This window comes from Cajanus cajan, chromosome 6 (genome assembly GCF_000230855.2).
Source record: "Cajanus cajan strain Asha chromosome 6, NIPB_CcT2T_4, whole genome shotgun sequence".
Lineage (NCBI taxonomy): Eukaryota > Viridiplantae > Streptophyta > Magnoliopsida > Fabales > Fabaceae > Cajanus > Cajanus cajan.
In genome coordinates, this window is record NC_138522.1 from 7,794,421 (window position 1) to 7,817,818 (window position 23,398).

General features: G+C 30.8%; 1 protein-coding gene and 1 non-coding gene across 2 annotated transcripts; both read left to right on the forward strand.

Annotated features, from left to right (window-relative positions):
* Positions 1-4,279: 4,279 nt before the first annotated feature.
* On the forward strand, positions 4,280-20,761 carry LOC109811755 (pantothenate kinase 2). Its single transcript, XM_020375579.3, has 22 exons — positions 4,280-4,779; positions 5,391-5,603; positions 5,911-5,960; positions 6,243-6,359; positions 6,863-6,982; positions 7,447-7,541; positions 7,621-7,714; positions 7,811-7,942; positions 8,329-8,441; positions 8,542-8,734; positions 11,296-11,507; positions 13,331-13,375; positions 13,462-13,510; positions 13,630-13,712; positions 16,014-16,130; positions 16,583-16,646; positions 16,952-17,098; positions 17,197-17,355; positions 17,766-17,849; positions 19,377-19,571; positions 19,722-19,793; positions 20,366-20,761. Exons 1-22 carry the CDS (start codon positions 4,536-4,538, stop codon positions 20,453-20,455), a joined length of 2,688 nt encoding a protein of 895 aa, XP_020231168.1. The 5' UTR covers positions 4,280-4,535; the 3' UTR covers positions 20,456-20,761.
* A 1,060-nt stretch (positions 20,762-21,821) lies between these two features.
* Positions 21,822-21,893, forward strand: TRNAP-UGG (transfer RNA proline (anticodon UGG)). The gene has a single exon. It is a non-coding gene; the product is annotated as a tRNA-Pro (tRNA).
* Positions 21,894-23,398: the final 1,505 nt, after the last annotated feature.

A 23,398-nucleotide genomic window follows, 5' to 3' on the forward strand; every position in this document is an offset into this window, starting at 1 on the left:
CCATAATTGCACTAGAATACCTGAACCACCAATTTCCTTGTGATCATAATTCGTGCACACGCACAACTCCCTGTACATATTTGCCAGCACACATGAGCCCCAACTTATTTGACCACAAGCATCAAAGTCTTTTAGGAAACTCAGGTATCTGAGGGATACAAAGGAGCTAGAGTGATTAGTTAATAGATATCCCCTGATCATGCGTAAAATGAACACTCTAGTATAGCGTTCCAATTGTTCCTGGCTATGTATATGCTCAGAAACATTAGAAAAGTGTCGGTCAATCCAGCTCATCCTTAATCGACCGCCAACAAGCACAAACTCAGGGGGTGTCATGCCAAGAAGGCGCTGCACAAGAGCTGCCCAATCCATAGATGCATATCCAGTAATGGTGCCCTGAAGATCTTCAACCCAAGTAACATTGCAACATCCTCCAACGTGATAGTACACTCGCCGAACGACATGTGAAACGTGTGGGTCTCTGGTCTCCATCGCTCAACTAAGGCAGAAATTAAATGATTGTCCACATGAAAGTAACTGATCTGCACCACCCCCATAAACCCAGCCCTCTGTAGAAGATCCTGAATAGCAGCTGGAATCTCAACACCACGCAACTCTGATTGTGTTGCTCTCCTAACCTTCAAAACCCTATCTTCAGCTCCATTCCATATATGCTCAGATATATGGAATGGTTGAAGCCTTAATAACGAATTGTTGATAGGTCCTGCATGAATTATCTGTGTAGACATCCTGATACAATTAAACAAACAAACAAACATAATATTAAACTCAAAGAACACATTACTTATAAGTTTTCTAAATGCATAAATGCCTAATTTAGTCCCTCATACTAATTAAAAATTTTCAATTAGGTCCCATACATATGTCGCTGTCCTCCTCCTACTCATCCTTCACAAGTACAATCAGAACGACTCGTTCTGAAACCAGAACGACCCGTTCTCATTGAACTAAAGGTGTCTTAAATTTGGTTCTGGAACGATTTTAGAACGGGCCGTTCTGATCCCTTTCATTTTTGTGTTAAGTATGCAACCAGAACGACCCGTTCTACTTTTAGAACGGCCCGTTCCGGATCCAAAATACCTAACAATATGTGCAATTAGAACGGCCCGTTCTGCAATCCAGAACGGGCCATTCCAAACCCAGAAATCCTAAATGAATTAGACCATTACATTTTCTATTTTAATAATTAATTTCAAAATTAAATAAATAAACTAAAAGTAATACTTACCTGGATCAAAACGTGCAACGAAGATAAGTGCAACAAAGATGAGATTTTGGAAGAAATGATCAGAGCACAAGGGGTGGATGCGTTTTTTTAAAAATTCATTTACCCCCTCCCATTCACCTTTTAACAAAGAACGAATGAGGCACGTCTTGAATATGGCGCCTGGGGGGAGGCGCTCCAGGTAAGGCCACGTGTCGGTCATACAAGGCGCTTGGGTGGTAGGCGCCATGCCACGCGTCATTGTCGTGTAAAGATGGTGCCTGGGGGGGAGGCGCCATTTGCAAAACGCCTCACCCCCCTGCTCTTTCTATTTCAATGCCACATCACCCATACAAGGCGCCTGAGGGGAGGCACCATCTTAAACTCGCCCTACCCCTCTGCGTTTTCTGTGCCACATGTCTTCTTACGTGTCCAAAATCACCTACTATGGTAATTAGTGTTTTTTTAATATTTATTTTATGTATTTTTAATTTTTTTTATTTATTGGGGCGAAAAAGCCTGGTTTCTAGCATCAATTTTTTTTTTATAGAAGAAAGTTTCAAAAACTAAAACTAAATAAAATTTGTTCAAGGACTAAAAGTGAAAATTGATAAAAAATTTAGGAATTAAAAATATAATTAATCATATATACATATATATTGATATTAATTTTACTTATAGTGAAAATTAAATTACCTATCTAAACTAAGAATTTAAAATTGTTAAAAAATTAAATTAATTTATTCAAATAAAATATTTAATGAATTATAAAAATTGAAATCTATTAGATTATAAATTTTTTTAATTCTTTTATAAAAATAAGATTATATATAATTATCAATTTTAGTAAAATATTACTTGTTTAATAGAATAATTAATTATTATTAAACATTTCAATAACTCTATAATACTATCGAAACAAAAATAATCAGAACCAAATATTTTAATAATTTATAATATAATTTCATATGGTCTTATTATAAGTAATAATTTTATTTATTTATTTATTTTTATAATCATAAGCAACATCCATTAGTTATTGGGTTTTAAATTGCATTTTTGACCTAACTATTTTTGTCAATTAATAATTTTTGTTTCTTTATTTTAAAATAAAAATATTTAGTCCCTTTAATTTAAAAATATGAATTTTTGGTTTTCCCATCAAATTAACATCTATTAATATTAAATTTTAATGTTTACCAATATTTAAGTGATGTAACATTTAGTATCATGACAGTTGAAGAGAAAAACACTAAAAAAATATGCAAATAAGATTTGTTAATAAAATAAATACTTATTAATCATTAGAATAGATACAAATGAGGATTTTTGTATTTTATTTTTTAATTTTTATGTCAACATGTTGAATTACTAAATTTCACGTCAATGAAGTGATGACAAATTATCAAACAATGTCAAAATTTAATGATCAATATATTTTAAATTGATGGTAAAACCAAAATTTTGTATTTTTTAAAAAAATAGTCAAATTAAATATCTTTATTTTAAAATAGAAGGACTAAAATTGAAAATTGATAAAAATAGAGAAAAAATGTAATTTATTCCAACTATTAAAGTTATTAATGATTAAATTTATTTTATATATTTTATTTATTGTTAACTCTATTTCTTATACATTCACTTATAATTAATATTAAATATAACAACTACTTAAAGTAAATAATATATTATGGTAGAATAAATTAAAAAGTAATACTTTTTTGTTCTTGATAATATATCTTATGTTACTTATAATAAGAAAATATTAATCATATCAGTAATTACATACAGACACAAATAATTAATTTTATTTATAATTTTAATTATATTTACAGATATAATTAATTACTTCTTGTTGTTTTGACACCTTAATTGTTCTGGTCAATAATTTCATGAAATTCTTAATTATTTTAAGAAACAAAATAATTATTAATAAAAAATAATATTCCCGCAATATCATTAATATATATCGAATAATTATGTATTTACTTATAATCATTTATGAGAAAACATTAACCCCGTATCTACATTTCTCTTTTTGATGCCAATGAGTCGCCGTAACAAGAAGTAAGAAGCAAACCCAGCACCACGCTCTCTGTTGGCGCGTACATAACAGTCTCTGACCTAACCCAAGTGTGAATATTGGTGACGAACTTTATCTTAATCAACAAAAACTTTATCTTTATCGAGAAATTCTTTACGCATATTTTTTAAAAAATTATTATCTCTATTAAATTTTATTAGTTTCATAATATTTTTTAAAATTATTTTTAAAATAAATGTAAAAAAAGTAGTACAATTAAAATGTCATATATTAAAAAAATATTTTAGAAAGAGTATGATTAAATAAGATAAAATAATTAATCTTTTATATTTAATTAAAAAAGTGTGTGTATTTTTTGCTTATAATAAAAAATAAAGTAACAGCGAAAAGAGTTATTTGTATCTCTTAAATTTTAAAAATTATAAATAAAAAAATTATATAAATAATTGTTGGTGATTATTTAAAAATATAAATAATTATTTTATTTATTTTTTCTTAACAAGAAATATAGTAGTTCAATAAAACTGAAAAAGAAAATAGTTATTCAACTTGTATAGCTTTTGTATGCACATGATGATAAATTGATATTTTAGATAAGTTAAAAGATTAAAAGATATACACAAAATGTAATAAAATGGTTAATATCTCTTTTACTCATAGATTTTTAAAAAATTGTTGCGGATAGAGATGGCATAACACCTTTGCACTTTGCATTTGCATAACAACATTCTCTCTCTCCTTCGAAGGTACACGATGTTTACTCCTATGTTTGTTTCCTAGGAATACTTTATCACTCATGTCCCTTTCGCGCTTCATTAATCATTAAGGTTTTCCTGCAAAAGTTACCATTCAATAAATTCAAAACCAGTTTCCTCGGCGCGTTATTGCACTATTCAATCTCCACCTTTCATTTTCCTATCACCCAAAGATCCAATTTTTAAACATTATTTTATTTTATATATATATATATATATATATATATATATATATATATATATGTGTGTGTGTGTGTGTGTGTTTCGTCGATGTAAAAACAGCTTCTCGGTAATCCCATGACATCGATAATTTTTTAGTAGTAAACACTAGAAAGTAATTGATGTTATGTTTTTTGTATTTGTGTTTTATTTTTAGCATGGGATGTGGATAAAATATTTGCGTTGGAATGTAGGACAGGACCAGTGACCAAATATAGGGAGTGTAGGAGGAAGTTTGGTGGGGTTAGGGAGGGAGTTTGGTTTGGTTTTGGGTGGTTCTAATTTATATAAAATGGCTGGCTCTTTGGAAAAGGAACAACAAGTTGTTGGAATTATCGAAGGGGAGAAATTGGAGAGTGGTGAAGGGGACAGAGACATGGCTCCTGCGGCAGGCAATTCCATTCACAGGTCGGGTTCAAGGCCTCAGCTTGATGTGAGCAAGGCTGAGATTCAAGGGAATGTGGAGGAGAAGTATCCCACCATCTTGTTGCCTAATCAGTCTGATGATTTGTCTCACCTGGCTCTTGACATTGGAGGTATACATAGTGATTATTTATAATTTTATTAGAATTCGTGTTTCAAGTTTCAAGTTTCATGCATGCTTCTTGGTATGTGAGGTGAGGTGAGGTACATTTTTTTGGTGTTTTTCTTTTGTTTTAATACTCGAATATTGTTTGCCCTTCATGCTTCATTCTCACCATGTATGTTCTGTGTATTGCGAGTTCCTTTTGATGCTATTTGGCTTTTGTTGTGGGAGTTTAGAGTTGAAATTGGTAATTTATGCTAGTACACTGCCATCTTTTGAGACCTTCCCTCATTAAACCTTAAAGGGTTCTTTGTTCTCTTTTCTTCTGGTTTTATATTATTCGTTTTGGTTTTAGACCTGGTTGTGTCCCTTATTTTTGGTATTTCGATGCTGTTCTTTGAGCTCTCTTGTGGAAGAAAAAGAACAATAGATAAACCCTATGACAATGCCAGTAACGGTTTGACCTTTTTTGGGGGGCTATTCGCAGTTTTATCTTATAATCGATGAAATATTATTGGTAAATAGACTGTTAATTTAGTTTTTCGAAGGAAAATAAATGGATGGTGGCATGTGAAATATGTATGAACTCTGAAACTTAATCTTATTCAATTATATGGGCAGGATCTCTGATAAAGTTGGTGTACTTTTCAAGACATGAAAACCAATCAGCCGATGATAAAAGAAAGAAAAGTGTGAAGGAGCGACTAGGGATTTCTAATGGTAACAGGAGAAGCTTCCCTATTCTTGGTGGAAGGCTTCACTTTGTGAAGTTTGAAACGAGAAAGATTAATGAGTGCTTGGATTTCATTCATTCAAAGCAGCTTCACTGTGGTGGTATATAGTATTGTTTACTTACTCTTTTGATCAGTCTCTTCTTCACATTTGTTTGCTAAAATATATCGCACATTCAATATCATTTTATAATCTTCTTCGTCCTATATACGTTCAATTACATTCAACATCTCTAACAGATTTTAGCACACAACAGTGCATGTTTGGAATTTCATTGCATCTCTATAAGCAAACATTTATAGCTTTTGCATTATTTAGCCTGATTTGACATGATTTTTTCTCGAGCAAATTTAGGATGGGATACCAAACACATTCTGAATGGATTTTCTTTTTTTTTTTTTGCTTGTAGGGTTGGAGTCACGTTACCCTGATGTGTCTGACCAGAATGGAATAATTAAGGTAACTTTGAGTCTTTGACTGTTTTTAGGTTGTAGAAGACTCAAGCTAGATTCTATTATATTTTTTCTCAATACATTATATGATTTCTTCAAATCATCTATTATAATTTATTTTAAATTTTGCACGCGTGAAGGTGTATCTTTTTGTTACTTATATGTCGATGTACTAATTGCAAATAGGATAACAAATTTGCTTTGTCATCTGAAAAATGGATAACAATTTTCCTGTTTGTCTAATGTGCCGATGCTGTTGAAGTACTAATGCATTCATTTTGTGACAAAGGCTACTGGAGGTGGAGCATACAAGTATGCTGACCTTTTCAAAGAAAGACTTGGGGTTAGTCTTGACAAAGAAGATGAAATGGATTGTCTTGTGGCAGGAGCCAATTTCTTGCTTAAGGTGGATCCCTGTTTCAAATTGTTTGTTCGCTTGCATTTAATTTAGCTCAGCTAGATAGGGATGATAGGTTGCGTATTTTCAATCGGTGTTCTCACTCCAACTAATTCAAATAAACAAAAAGAAATAAAGATTAAAATAAAACTAGTCTGTCTCTGACTTCGCTTCTTTTTCAAGTCATGTTATTGTGTTTTCCCTTGTTTTAGTGGTAAAGAACCAATTGATTACCAAGTCTGGACTCTGTGAACTTTTATATAGCTATAGTTGACTTTACTCCTGATTGTGTTTTCCTTCTTGACATTATATGGTTCTTGCTACCAACCAAGATCTGATTGAGAACTATGTTAATCCTTTCTGTTGTTGACTCGTGGTAAATTAATTTCCATCTTTTAGTTTGGAATATGTGAACAGTATGTTTTATGGTATTAATTTTTTCTTGTTGACTGGCCTGTATATTTTATTTTTCACTGTCAATGATTTCTGATTAGAAGTTCTACCATTAGTAGGCAATTCGTCATGAAGCTTTTACACATATGGAGGGTCAGAAAGAGTTTGTTCAAATTGACCCCAATGATTTATTCCCTTATCTTCTGGTTAATATTGGATCCGGTGTTAGTATGATCAAGGTACATTTTTTTGTTTCCCAATTCAATCAAACTTTTTGTTCTCTTTGTATATTGTTTGATGAAAGTAAATTTCGATAAACTTCTCAACAATCACTTATAGGAAAAGATAATAGGAGGTAGAATGAATTGAATTTCTCCCAAAGGTTAGAAATAAAATTAACTAATATCTCCAGTTTTGGAGATGATAAATGAAGGAGCTTTTAAAAAAGTTGAGGTACATACATTGATTTTAACTTGTGGGAGAAGTTCTATTCATTTTTATTGTGTTTGTTTTGAGCAAATCACAAATTCCAATGTTCCATTCAATGGAAAAGCTGTTTTGTTCAATGGAACTAAATAACAAAACAAACATGCCCTTTATCTCCTAAACATTTTCTCTAATAAGTACTTATTGAGAAGGTTATCCAAATTGAGGCAAAAGACTAACAGGTTCTGATCTGTATTTTCAATTTGTATTGATATAGGTTGATGGCGATGGAAAATTTGAGAGGATTAGTGGGACAAATGTTGGTGGCGGTACTTATTGGGGCTTGGGAAGACTCTTAACAAAGTGCAAAAGGTCATTTATATTTGACTCCTTACTATTTTGATATAGTGCAATATTTGAACTACTGACAAGGTGTTGAAACGAATTCCAGTTTTGATGAGTTGCTTGAGCTGAGTCAGAAAGGAGATAATAGAACTATGGACATGCTAGTTGGGGACATTTACGGGGGTTTGGACTATTCTAAGGTAAATTTTTGCAGTTGTTCTGGTGGAGTAGAAAAATATAAATCATTTTATATTTTCTATCAACCAACTGAGTTTTCCTTGTATAAACAATACTAGATTGGCCTATCAGCTTCCACTATTGCATCTAGTTTTGGCAAAACAATATCAGAAAAAAAGGAGCTTGAGGACTACAGACCTGAAGATATATCACTCTCTCTTCTACGGATGATTTCTTACAATATTGGGCAGGTGAGCTGACTATTGTACTTTTATCCATTTTCATACATAAATATAAATATATCCATTTTCTTATAATTATTCAATATATGTTTACAAAATTTTGTACTAGTTCTTTGAAATTTTGCCGACCTTTTCCTCTCAAGATTTAAGAGATAATAAATTGATTATTTTCATTTGTAAGATTTTCCAGAAATAGTTTCCTTTGATCCAAATGCAACCTAAAGAAAACATTGTGGCAATTCTAATCTGTGAAGATGATCTGTAAGACTAGTGTTTTTTGGTGATGCATGGAAGCATCATCAGGCATTCAACTAAAGTAATTTTTATTTTCTATTCCATTCTTCTTCTTCCAGAAGGTACCTGACCTGTCCTGTGTTCTTTTCATCTAAGCGTAGATAGCATACTTGAATGCATTACGGTTTCGGTTGAAGCGGATATTTTTTGGAGGATTTTTTATACGGGGTCACGCTTATACCATGGACACTATTTCTTTTGCCGTACATTTCTGGTACTTAAAATGTCTAATGACTTGTTATAGCTAGTTTTTTTTTCTCCTTCTTTTAATTAAATTGCTGTAATGACTTGGAATTATATTATTTTTCATTTAGGTCGAAGGGGGAAGCACAAGCAATGTTCTTGCGACATGAAGGATTTCTAGGAGCTTTAGGAGCATTTATGAGCTATGAGAAGCATGGTTTAGATGACCTCATGGTGCATCAGTTAGTTGAAAGGTTTCCAATGGGTGCTCCATATACAGGAGGCAAGATTCATGGCCCACCACTTGGAGATTTGAATGAGAAGGCAAGTGATAGGGATTGGAAATATCAAATATATAATTTATGCTGGTTATCTGCTTAAGATGTATGAATAATCTTCTAGGTGTTTCTTTGCTTAACATCTCAGTTATGGATTTAATATGCTTGGTTTTACTTAGCTTTTCACAAAGAGCTTTTTAATAAAAGTTAATCCTAACGTTCATAACTCTTTTAAGAGGGTGTATTAGATTGAGATTTCATAAGACTTTAAAAACTTTGTAGGAATTTAATGACTTTTAATATTTTTTTAAGATACTTAATATAGGAATGTAATAACTTTTAAGTGCTTTTTTTAAAAGACTTTTTAATTAGGATTTTGTAAAATGGATTTTAATGGAAGAATTTATAAGATTTGAAGGGGTTTTATTAAATTTCAAAGGGCAATATGGATCTTTAAAAATAATACAATTAATTAAAAAAATAACATAAATGACTAGGTTTGAATAAAGAAAATAAAATCAATAATTTTTTTAATCTTTTAATAAATAATAATAAATAATTGATTTTGGTTTCAGAGGATATTATTTCTTTATATACAACCCTTTATGTATTTATATTTTCTCATTTATACTATTGAATTTGAACAATATGTTCAAATTTATGATATTTATTAATTAGTAGAATTGTCAATATATTTTTAATATATGTTTAAAAATGTGTTATTTCAATATTAAATTTTATTGACAATAAACATTTTTAAATTTTAATAATTTAAAAAAGTTAACAATGTATAATATAGATAAAAATGTAAACAAAATATATTGATAAATAAAACAAAAAGATAGGAGAATAAATAGAGAGAGAAAAAAAGAAGAAATAAATGTGAGAGATGAATAAAAAGAGAGAAAAAATGTTATAGACAAGACATGAGAAGAGAGAGAGCAGAAAGAGAGAGAAAAAAGATGAGATAGGGGAGAGAGAGAGGAGAAAGAGAGAAATAGGGAAGAGAGGAGAAAGAGAGAAAGAGAAGATGAGAGAGAGAAAGAGAGCGAGAGGAAAAAAAGAGAGAAGCAAAGATGGTGAGGGAGAAAAAAAAGAAATAAAAGAAGAAAAAAAAAGTCAAGCGAAATCTCTTATTGATGGGATTGTTTAATGAGTGAATTATATGTTAATTCAACAAAAAAAAGTCCCATAAAATCCATCCTTCAAAATAATCCATTGAAATTTCAATCCCTATGTTTTAAATATCATCATACTTTTTTAAGTGAAAAAAGTCTTAACTGAATATTACCAAATTTTAATGTAATCCTATTGTCTTAATTGAATACTCTTATTATTTTAATTGAATACTACTAGATTTTGATGAACTGTTGAAAAAATCCTAATTGTCTTAATCCAATACATCATGACTTTTTTATATATTAAAAAGTCTTCATTGAATACCTACCACAAGAATAAAAAGTCTTGAAATCTTTTGAAATTTGAATCTAATACACCTCCTATGTCAATTTAACATGTGTTGAGATTTGGTTAGGATTTCATTATTTCTGTTCTGTATTTCCGTTATTATATTTCTGATTTGTGTCCATTTATATTTTCATCCCTACAAATAAGGGATTATGTAATTAAATCTAATGCATTTCTTTCAATATAAATAAAGCTGTTGAGGACCTTCTTCCTCAAGCTTTCTGATTAAGTCATAGCCTTATGTCAAGTGTGTGCATTTTTTAAGGGAGCATTAATTCCATTACCATCAGCAAGGTCCCACTTTTTGTGTTAAATGTTTTTCTTGAAGTTGCAATAATAAAATTGCTAAAGTAACTCCTCTGATGAGATTCTCTGGAATAATTTTTAATAGTTTCCTCTGGAATTATATTCCATTGAATTGGAACAATTGCCTACCAATTTGGATAACTATGAAATATAGAATGTATGGAACACAGAAATGAATGATGAAAGTACTTCTAAATATCTAAAATGAAATCATAAATTGAAAAGGAAAGAAATAAATGTTGTCCTACTCAGAAGAGCATGTTTCCTGTGTTGTTAAAAAGTAAAAGAAGAATCAAATTTAATTGTAGAGTTGCTCGTGATTAGAATTTAGAATCAATAGAAGGTTAGGGACTGGTGGTTACATTGTATCTGTATGCGGTATTATAGTAACATCTGTATGGGTATCATATTGTAGTATTAATTAGTGTGCAGTCCGTTACAACAGACTGTTATCAGTCTCTGTCCTACAGCTGTAACTAACTTTCAGAATTAGTTGCAGGTTACCTGCTGAATCGGTTGCATGTCACTGCAAGTAACCGTTTATCATAATAAGATCCAAAACTATATCTCTGTAGTCTTGATGTTCTTTTTCATATTCAGTTCAAGTCATAGAATTTTGAGTCAGGTTCCTCTCTTTCTCTCTCCCTGTCTCTCTTTCGCAGACACATTTTCACTCACTTTCTCTTTATGTCTGCTAAAGCTTAGTTTTTGGTCTGAATTCTTTGTAGATTGTTTTTATCATTTCTTGAAAATTCTTTCAGACGGTTATGACTCGGATATGCCATTGAGAGTTATTTTCTTATGTTCAGAAGTGATTTAGAGGTTTCATTGCAGATTTCTTGGATGGAGAAGTTTTTGCAGAAGGGAACAGAGATTACTGCACCTGTGCCAACAACTCCGCTTGCGGGAACTACTGGACTTGGGGGTTTTGAAGTTCCTTTGTCTAAAGGAAATACACTGCGATCTGATGCAAGTGCTCTAAATGTTGGTGTTCTCCATCTAGTACCAACACTGGAGGTGTTTCCATTATTAGCAGACCCAAAATTGTAAGCTTGATTGTTTTCTGAGGTTAAACATTTTTCGTCTATCAGGTTGCCCATGTGTTGATATGTTTTAGAAATTTATATCACCAAAGATGGAATATATATATATATATATATACATGGTTGTCAATCTCTAGTGATAACTCTTAAATACAAGATTAGGATAGTTTACCTGTATAACTCGGGAGTAAACTCGTTTTTGAGTAATCTCGGTGATCTCCTGTAATATCACGAGATCAGTCACGAGTTTAAGAGATTACTTTTTTTTTTCCAAATAAACAAAATGCTCGTTTTGGGTTAGGGCTGAGAACTGACTCAGTGACTCTCATTTCACTCTCGAATGATCTCCTCCGCGGCTCCATTGTCTTCTCCACGGCAAAGGCAAACAGCTGCGCGTTTTTCACCGTGCGTTCTCTTCCGCGAAGACCACTCTTCCCTACAAACCATCGTTCTCCTCCACGAACCACTCTTCTCCGTGCGCGAACCACCGTTCTCCTCCGTGAACCACTCTTCTTCGGGCGCGATCGTCTGTCTTCTCCTTCGCGAGTCGAGCGACTTCTTGAGTATGCGACTCTGCTAGTACGCGACTCTACTTCTCCGCGACTCTGGTCAGGGTTTTTACTTATTTTTACTTCTTTTTTTATTATTAATGTAATTTGTTATTTTACTCTTGAGTTAAAATGTTCAATTATTATGTTATTTCTAATTATTTTTATAATTTTTTTATTGAGTAATCTCTTACGAGTTAACGATACGAGTTTTCGGAGCCTTCACGAGATTTCATAAACTCTCGAGATTGACAACCTTGTATATATATATATATACACACACACGCATTGTAATAGTCAATAGTGCACTATAGAAGAGTGGAGTGGCCCTGGGCTGCTGTCAGATTCAAAGAGTGTTTTTTCAATGGCGACCATTGCAGCTTCAATAGCGGCCATAATAACAGCTTTTTCGTGCTGTAAAACGGCACTACAATGATATAGGCTTCAATTCATTTTTACACCTGAAACAATGTTTAGGATTTTTTTGGATAAAACTTATTTCTCCCCCTTTTCTTATGCACTTTTTGTGAAATATAATAGGATTTGAAACCCTTTCTTGGCCATTCCGTAAAAAGTTGCCTTTGTTTTGATCTCTATTCTTTCACACTATACAAGACTCTTTTTAACGGTGTTCCGCTCCTTTTTCTTCCTTTAAAATTCCTAGTTTACGTTATGTTATTTTCTTCTTTAAACTTCCCCGTTCACATTCTGCTAATTTTTTCTATATAATTTGTTATGTTCTTTTTCTACTAATTTCACCATCATCTACTGATCAAAAAAATTTCATCATCATCTTTGACTTTTTTGACTCCATTACCATGCTGATTGTGTATGTAAACTGACATTTTTTATCGCAAGTTTCTTTAATTTTTTTTTTGTTTGAGTATTTGTGGTATAAATTATTTAGTTTGTATTATAATAATATTTGAAAATAGTGGTCAGTTGGTCACCCCACTTCCTACTGCAGCGTTTTCAAAGCTATCTGCTGCTAGCCATGATTGATGACTATGATTTGCACTGATTTATTGTACAAGTAATAAATCTTCACTATCAGATGATTTTTTAAGTAATTGCTAATCTTGATCATTCATCTAAGATTTAAAGGTCATGATTGGTCCTCTGTTGTAACATAGCATTCCTGTCACTTGTGTTTGCTTTATATTTACTGACTAGGGTTCGCTTGCTTACTCATCAATAATTCAGTTTGAGATTGTGATTATATGATATCAGTAATTTATCTTTGTTTTTATGAGTAAGTGTTAAATTGCCTCTTTACAGGTATGATCCCAATACGATTGATCTCTCAGATCACAGTGAATTAGAGTAAGCAAATTGCTGTTATTTAATGCTGACTTAGGGCTATAGTTTGTAGTGTCTTCTAAAGCTAACACAATTTGTGTCTGATGTAGATATTGGTTCACTATTTTATCGGAGCACTTACCAGATCTTGTGGACAAGGTAATCAAGTTGTTTTGAAAGTTGAATCTTATAGTTCATGCTTGTTGGAAGTAAACCGTGAAAGGCAAATTGTTAGAAAGTAATTTGTGATTGTAAGATTCTCAATTAAAATATGATAGGCCGTAGCAAGTGAAGGTGGAACTGATGACGCCATAAGAAGGGGTGCTGCTTTTGCTCGTGCATTTTCAGCGCACTTGGCAAGGTAACATAGACATAAATTCCTATTTTGATTTTCAGCAAAAAAAAACAAAATTCCTGTTTTGATGGCTTACTAGTTACGATGGCTATTCTTTAGGATACACTAGCTTTTACATGGGATTAATACACCAGATCTTGTCAAATTTGCTAGAATCACAACTTTGGCTACTTTGATCTCTGCCTACCCTATCCCACACCTGCATTTTTAATTTTGTAGTATATCACTATATTAATAGTAGCAATATTGTAGTATTTTAATTTATAATTATTAGATCTTGGCAAAAAAAGAAAAACATTCTTAATGATTACTTATAATTAGCATTAATATTAATTACTATAATATTTAATACCTTTTTGTAATGGAGAATTTAATCAAATTCAATCTCTTATATATGTATATAAATACTAATTATATGAATTTTAAATTATTGGATATTTTGATCTACAATTAATATTAATGGCTATAAAGTTTATTATTTTTTTAATTGAGAATTTAATGACATTATAGTTTTGACCAGCAATTTTTTTTTTGCTTATAATTAATAATAATTGCATAATTAATAATTATTGCATAATATTTATTGTCTTTTATTTTCTAATAACATACATTTTAATCAAATTAGTCTCTTAATTATTAATTAATATAATTATTAATAAATATAATTACTAATTAAATACAATTTGAAAATATTAGTTAAAACAAATTGTAATGATATTATATAATTTATCACAATTATTAATATTTAATAGTAATAATATAGAAGGAAAAAGAGAATCAAGTTGGTTTAAGAAATATATATATAAACCCTAAACCCTAAAATTATATATATGTGTGTGTGTGTGTGTGTGTGTGTATATATATATAAACCCTTAAAGTGGAAAAAGTGAGTGATGTGAGAAGAAAAATAAGAAATAAAAAATGAGGAATTCACAAAAATATTGAGTGATTTGATATAAAAGGACAACAAAAATAATATTATAGAAAGTGCTATATAGATAACATATTATTGTCACTTTCAATTCTAGTTAAAATAAAAATAAATTAATTATATTGACAATGACACAATTTCAGAACATTAGAAACTCAATTTTACATGAGAAGTGCTATGTTTCTCTAAGTTGAGATTCTTCTTCTCATGCAAAACTGGGTAGCAAATCCCATGTTATTGTGAAAATTTGAGAATAGTGAAAAAAGAGGAAGAAAAAGCAGTACCTTCCATTTTTTGACAAAGATTGTCATATGAGATGAAAATTAAATAGAGCGAGAGGTGGTTTAGATAGAGTGTGAAGATGTAATATATAGAGGGTAGAGGAGGAATATAATAGTAGATAAAGATGGAGACAAAGATCATTTCCTATATGATCTCTTTTCTTCTCAGGCTATTGGTTTTTTATCAAACTTGATAAGATGATTGACACAAAATGGATTATCAAATCCTTAATAATGGGTAAAAAAATTGAGAAAAAAGATGAAGAAAAAAATAGTAGCTTTTTTATGATGATGATGATTGTAGTGGGATGAAAATTAGACAATAGAGGAGTGAAAGTTGGATTAATTAGAATGTATAAGAGAGATGTAATATATAGAGGGTAAAGAGAAAAATATAATAGATGATAGAAGTGTACATAAATTGACACACAGACAAATATGTTGACATGACAACGTGTGAGATTGATTTTATGTAATAGTGCGTAGTTCAACTTTTATATTGTAAATAGATAGATAGATACATAGATAGGTATAGATGAGAGTAGAGACCAAATTCATGGTGTTTTGGTGACAACTTGTGACACACATCTGCCCTCCAAGCCAAGCTTGAGAAGTTTATCACCTAAACTTGTTTCAAGTACACAAACAAGCTCCCACTTTCTATGAATTGTGTTTTTTCTCATAAGAACATAATGGAGAAACTTTCCCTCATTTCCATCCCTTAAATTAATCCCAACACCAAAAGATTTAAGTATGACTCCTCCACGGAAACACTGGCATATCATGATGAATTCCACAGGATAATAGAAAACAATTACTCAAAATGGGCTAAAAAATTTGTGCAAACTTCCTTTAAATAAGTATTCAGATGAAAGCACAAACGAGTTGACTAAGGGCTAGGGTCTTAAATATCTTGTAAAATGCAGGTTGGTGTATGTATGCTGAACTGAAACATAAAGATTTTTGAGTTTGTCCTTTCATATCAGTTTTGTTGCATTAATTAGCATAAGCTTTTTTATCCTTTTTAAAAAAAGTCATTGACTTTACTTGGCATAAGCTTTTCCCATTGATCAAACATCCATTCCAACTGAATAGGTTGAGGGAGGAGCCTGCTGCATACGGGAAGTTAGGCCTTGCCAATCTCTTGGAAATGAGGGAAGAGTGCTTGAGGGAATTCCAGTTTGTTGATGCCTATAGAAGTATTAAGCAGAGGTAATCACGTTTTTTCTTTATAAATCTGTAAAATAAGGTCTTTACTTGGATTCTTAAATTTTGAAGTTTTTGATGTTTATATTTTATTTAAAGTCCCTATAAAAGATATGGGTTTTAGATTTACACTTTGAATCTGAAAACAAAGTAAAGGTTGGCTTGCACGGTGTTCACCCAACACGGGATCTAGGTTGGATGTGCATGATATCTATACAGCCTAATGCTTACCCACATAAGCAGAGAGGCTGTTACTGAATTATTGTGGCTATAACCAATGACCCGATCCTAAGACATCAACTTTTCTGTTGTGCAAAAAGAATTATTCTTCAATAAAGAAATTCATGCTGACACTGTAAACTTCATTTTATGTTATTTTAAAACCTATATTCTCTTTCTCTGAACAGTTCATTATGTTTTTATAACAACTTTATCTGTGTGGATTGTGTGTTAAATAGGGAAAATGAGGCATCGCTTGCTGTTTTACCTGACTTGCTGGTGGAACTTGATAGTATGGATGAGGTATGCCTGATTAATATCATAATCCTCTAAATTTAACATGTTGGGATTAGGAAGAGTCATTGTTATTCTTTCATGTATTGTTTTATGACTGGTTAATCTTATTAATGCGTGGGTCACTTTTAAAGAAATTGTGTTTGACAAATCCATTATTTTGACTTAAATTACAACTGCATGAGTTAGGTTTGTGGTGGTACCATACTGATTCATTCATGTACAAATATATACTATTTTTGGTTCTGCCAAGTGCTGAGGGATTAAGGAATCCTAGGTTCTCATAAATTATGTTGCCCCCTACTTTGTTCCAGGAAACAAGGCTGCTTACTCTAATTGAAGGTGTTCTTGCAGCAAACATTTTTGACTGGGGTTCTCGTGCATGTGTGGATCTTTATCATAAAGGAACTATTATTGAAATTTACAGAATGAGTCGCAATAAAATGCAGAGACCTTGGCGGGTAGGTGGAGTTAAACATATCATTGATGAGGGTACTTAATTTCTAAATTTATTCACCAAAGTTATGGTTGGATACTAAGCTAACTATTTCTTATCTAGGTGGATGATTTTGATGTCTTTAAAGGGAGAATGTTAGGGACCAGGGACAAGAAAATGCCCCGTCATAAGAGGGCTTTACTTTTTGTAGATAACTCAGGTGCTGACATTGTTCTAGGGATGCTTCCACTGGCAAGGGAGCTCCTCCGCCGAGGAACTGAAGTAAGTTGACTTTATGAATTTCAGATTCTGTATTGGATTGATAGGTTCTTGATTTTAAATGTTGCCCTTCAAAAAATAATGATAATAATAATTTTATTTGAATTTCTACTATTACTGCTAATAATAAATGTTTTTGGTTTACTAAGGATGTTCCATTTCCAGTAATAGTGGAATCCCCAGTTTGTAGATAATATTAAGATTTATTGGTAGCCCAGTCTCAAATGTGAAATATCCCTACTCATCCAAAATTCCCATCTTTGGTGTGGATTCTTCTATATGAATTTCATGAGTTCATATTTCAAGGAAAAAAATTGATTGATTTTTGGTAGTTTGGTTGCTAAACAGTTATTTTGGCTGATGCCTAAAGTTTTATGTTGTTAAATACAATAAAAATGGACGTCTTCTTGCAGGTAGTTCTGGTTGCAAACTCACTTCCTGCTTTAAATGATGTGACTGCAATGGAGCTTCCTGATATTGTAGCTGAGGCTGCCAAGGTTTGGGTGATTTTGTTTTGTGAAGCACTAATACTATAATTTAAGCCATTAAAAAAATATCTAACCGATATCTGTATATAATACATATTTGATATTGATACTCTTGGATATTTCACTGACCCATATTGGTGAAGTATCTAAGCCATTAAATTTTTTTTTATGAAAATCTAATACAACTACATGAGACATAGAAGCATGTATAATATGGAAAACATTGCTCCTTGATGAACCAAAAGTGAAAATTTTCCTCTTCATGGATTGATTTCAAGAAAGAAATGAGATTGAGAGCACTATTCCTATTTATAAAGAATCAAAAGTAATTTATGATGACAATGATTTATGATCTTTTTGTTTTTAGTAACATCCATGAAGTATGTTCTTAATTTGGATTTGCAAAATTATAATTATATATTATAAGCCATTATTCATCTAGATATATATCTTACAGTTATTGTATCTTGTATATTTTAGAATAATTGTATTGTCGTATTGGATACTTGTCGTATTAGATACACATACCATATCTGTGCATCATAACTCTATTTTGGTCCGTTATATTTTACATTTTTTGCGTCTTATTCTTATGAGTTTCATCTGAATGTCCTCACTATAATTCAGGTACCTCTATTTGTTTGAATCCCCTTTGAGGGAGCATGTTATTCTCACTAAAGTCCTTGTGATCAGTGTAGAACATTCTTGCAATTAAATTCCATTTGCATTTGTTATAGAAACTGTTAAGATTTCCCACATTAACTAGGAATATGATATTCATAATGTAAGACATGGGCGATCCTCCTCCCCCTTGAGCTGCCTTGGTCCATACAAGTAATTAAAGAGTAAATTGTTTGAACACAAGGACTAGTGATACAGAAAGATGCTGAAATTTGCATCAAACGCAGAGGGTGCCATGCCAGGAAAGTGAGGTTTTTGTTAGATAGGCTAATCTTTTATTTTGTCTACTCTTGCAAATAAATTGATGCATTAGTATATGAAATGGAAAGAATAGTTAATTTTCTTGTCATGTAAACCTTCCTTTACAATTGGAATATAGTGGTATAGGCGAACCCGTGTGATTTCAAAAAAAAGAATGACTTGACCTCGTTTGTGTATTGTTTAATATCTAGAAAGTGTTGTTAGAAGTTTCCAATACCATTGACCTTGTTAAGATGTTCCACATTAGCATGGAATATGGTCAAAATACTCCTTACAAGGTTTGGGCAATCCTTTCCTTCAGCTGGCATTTAGGGGTTGAGTTTGGTCTTTAGCCCATTTTTAATAATAGAGCCTATCCAACCTTTATGTTGGACTACCGGAAAATGTCTGGTGTTGCAAATTTCATATTTTAGATGCGCAGTCTTGATTGTGAAAGGTGTGTTAAGATGTCCCACATTAGTTAGGAATATGGCCAAAATACTCCCTTATATAAGGCTTGCCGATTCTCTCTTTTGAGTTAGCATTTGGGGTTTAGTTGTTGATATTGCAATGACTAAATCATCCTTCAGTGGAACTAATTCTTCTAGTTAACAGCATTGTGACATTCTGAGGCGTGCGGCTGAAGCTGGAGGCTTGCTTGTAGATGCAATGATTAATACTTCGGACAGCTCCAAACAAAATTCATCTTCAGTCCCCTTGATGGTTGTTGAGAATGGGTGTGGCAGTCCATGTATAGACTTACGTCAGGTCAGCTCTGAGCTAGCTGCCGCTGCCAAAGTTGCCGATCTGGTGGGAGACTTGATCTGTTATTACTTATTCGAAGAATTATTCTAATCAAAGAATTTCAAATCCTTGAATTACTTTGATAAAATTACTGTGGATCTAAGAATTTCAAAGTGACAGTTATTACTTATTCTAATCAGGCTTTTTTGTCTACAGGTAATTTTGGAAGGGATGGGTAGAGCTCTTCATACTAACCTCAATGCTCAGTTTAAGTGTGATGCTTTAAAGGTATTATTGCAAACAGACGAATTTAAACTTTATTGCCCTCTTTTTCTATGACAATTGTCTCAACTTGAGGACCCCGCTACTTGGGGTTGTTACATTATTCATGATCATGAACTTCTTCATATGCATTATCTTTGTCATCATTCATCCTTGTTTTAGAATTATACATTCGTTTTGTATCCTTAATACTTATGATTTCTAATCATCAATTTTAGGACCTCATGTTTTTATATTCTTCGTTAATCTGTTTGCTGTACCTGATCACATATATCAATGTTAACAGTTGGACTTAGAACACGTTTAAATACAAGTTTATAATACTTATTAGAGTTTCTTTACTGAAAATAAAGGATTTTTTTAATAGAAAAATTCTCAACATTTTGAGCTTGTAATCAAACAGCTCTTACCCGTGAAAAAATATTAGTATATTATGTTAACGGTGTTTTTGTAACTTCTAATGGCATTGTTATCTTTCCACTGCTTGCATACATGCCACTGTTGTTGATGAGTGGTCTGACACATTTCTTTCCCCATTCAACTGTCTTTATTTATTTATTTTAAATAATTTCTGGCAGCTTGCAATGGTGAAAAACCAGAGATTGGCTGAAAAATTGATCAAAGGGAAAATATACGACTGTATTTGCAAATACGAGCCTGCCAATTGAAAGCTTCTATGAATGAGCTGATTGTCTGATTCAATCGCTATACATGGAGGGTATATGAAAGAATCTTCTGGAAGAACTGTATAAATTTTAACTTGTGCTTTTTGTTTCTGTGCACAGTGCACTTTTATTTTTCCCTTTTACAAATTTTGTACTCATGCTTAGCTGGAACTTGGGGAATCGTAGTGTTTAGGTATAGGTCAAAATATTAATATATTATGTAGTTTATTATGAATTTTGCTACTATATGCATATACATAGGTCAAAAGACCAAAATATAATAGTTTATTTATCTGTTTCTCTGCAAAATTTTAGATGACGAAAATACTATGTTCATTGTTGAAGTATATGTAGTTTTTTTTCCCTTCATTAACATTGCAAGCTTTTAAAAATACTAACAACCAATTTTATTCAATCTTTTATTTGGCGTAAAAACGAATTGACATTGGAATGTGATTTTCTGCCTCTTTGAATTAGTAAATTGTTGTATATAGTGTGCTTTAGAGTTGAGCGTAGCGTGTAAGTTATAAACTTGAGTTCGATTCTAAAGGATAAAATAATAGATTAATAGTGTTGTTTAGGGTTGAACTCTATATTATTATTTTAATGAGTAAAAGTTGAAGATATTAAAATTTAAATTATAAAAAAGAATAACGATGGCTAATTTTTGTCTAAGTTACCAATGTGGTAGTCTCAAATAAAATTTTTTTGAAATAAAAACTAATGTCGTGAAACAAAACCTCAATATGAGTTTTGCATTATATTAAATATATATATATATATATATATATATATATATATATATATAATTCGCAAATCACAATTAAAAATTTTAAAAAGAACTTTTAAATAAAAAATAATTCTCGTAATGTCAATTGAGTTTTGTATTTATTATTAAAAAAATAAAATGTAAACGTGAAGTCGTTAAATTTAAAAATACCATATATTTTATTATTTCTCACTTGTAACTATTTCAACTGTAAGTTATTATATATTCAGGATAATTTTAAAAAAATAATTTAAATTATTGACCAATAATTATATTATCCAAATTTCTTAAAATATATGAATTAGTAGAAAAAAAATCTTATATATAAAAACAAAAGTACTATCAGTTGGACTTGAAATAATAAATCTCGATCACTTTTTGTTCTAGAATATTATGAATTTAATTATGATTTATTAACATAATTATAAAATAATTGAATGTGTTAGATTATATTGTCATAGACAATCAAAAGAAGAAGAAAAGAAATTGTTCATATTCTATTATCTTTATTTTCTTATATCCAATAAGAAAAGGAAGAGGTATGTTGATATCAAATATTACTTAGCATGATAAATTAAATATTATGGAAGTCTATCAGTTGGGCATTTGGTCTAGTGGTATGATTCTCGCTTTGGGTGCGAGAGGTCCCGAGTTCGATTCTCGGAATGCCCCCTTTTTTTTTCTTCAATTTTTAATTATTTTGGCTCAAATATCCTTCTAATAATTGAGTGCCCCACATGGATATTACGGACCACGAAAGCAGGAAAATTATCATTAAAAGACTATGCTTATTTAACATTTTTCAGCTTCATGTACGAAAGTGTATATTAATGGATCCTTTTTACCACATAAAAACTAAAAAGGAAACAATAAATTTTGGTCATATAGTGGTTGGAGAATTCCATATATAACATGTAAAGTATCCTTTAAATAAGCAAATTAAATGTTTCATTTGCATTTAAAATTTCACACTCCTTCAATATTTTGATAAATATATATATATAAAAAAAAAAGAGAGGAAAAGTGACATTTGACCCATTTGCTCTCGAAATACAATGGATAGATGTCAGGATGATTACTGATTAGTTTTAAAAAAACGGCTTCTTTTTTGCAAACTATACCTTTCATTTTACTTTTTAACTTTTTATTTAATCAACAAAAAACTTTTATCTCTATTAGTGAAGGATTATTATAATAAAAAAAAGTATCGAATAGCAATACTAAACAAGTTTAAGAGATAATTGTGTGGATTTAGATGCAGAGATCTAGATGACATGCTTTTTGTAAAATGAGGTATGTTATACAAAAGGAGACGTGAAAAGTATATTAATAAAAAGAGTGATGATATATATAAACCAATGTACACTATAAACATGTCATTAACCTTTATTATTTTTTAAGTTAGTTTATCATTTGGTATTTATATATGTGTCGAATTTTCAGTTTAGTCGTTAGAGTTAAAATTTTCGTATTTTAACCCTATATGATGTTTTCATTTTTAACTCTACACTCTTTATAATAAAAAAAACTAATAATACGAACTAAGGCATTAAGGGTCTGTTGTTTTTTAAAAAATTCTTATAAAAGTATTTTTTTTAAAAAATAAAATAAGCACTTTTTGTGTTTGTCTATTTTTTTAAAATAAATATTTTTTTTATAAACGACTCTTATCTATTTCTTAATTATTTTTTTTAAAATACTTATCTAAAAATGTTTCTTTTTAAATTTAAACAAACACACTTAAATATTACTCAGAAACTAAAGCATCAATTTTTTGAAGTATAATAACTAAAAAAAAAGTTGATGCAAATATAAGAGAAAATGATAAACATTTTTTTTACTATCTTCTTACCATACATATATATTACATCTTATACCTAAAAAAATAATATGTTCTCTCACTTTCGCAGACCAAGTGCCAAATAAATGAGACGTGTCCATATATGAACCAATTTTGCTAAAGGAAAGTAAACTAAACAAAAAGATTACTAGTTTTGCTATTGTGTGTTCGGAAATCATACTGATTTAAGAAATAAATTAAAAAATCACAATATAATTGATGGATACATCTTTTGATTTATGTAAAGAGAAAATAACATAGGTAATGAAGAAAATGAAAAGAGAAATAAAGAAAAGTATCAAATAAGAAAAATAAATTAAATGAAAATAGGACAAAA

What these genes read in the sequence shown, in the direction of transcription:
- LOC109811755 (XM_020375579.3), top strand. Translation starts at nt 4,536, where the DNA reads ATGGCTGGCTCTTTGGAAAAGGAACAACAAGTTGTTGGAATTATCGAA. An exon ending in AACTTGATAGTATGGATGAG is followed by an intron (nt 16,647 to 16,951) that starts GTATGCCTGATT and finishes ACTTTGTTCCAG; the next exon opens with GAAACAAGGCTGCTTACTCT. An exon ending in TCCTCCGCCGAGGAACTGAA is followed by an intron (nt 17,356 to 17,765) that starts GTAAGTTGACTT and finishes GTCTTCTTGCAG; the next exon opens with GTAGTTCTGGTTGCAAACTC.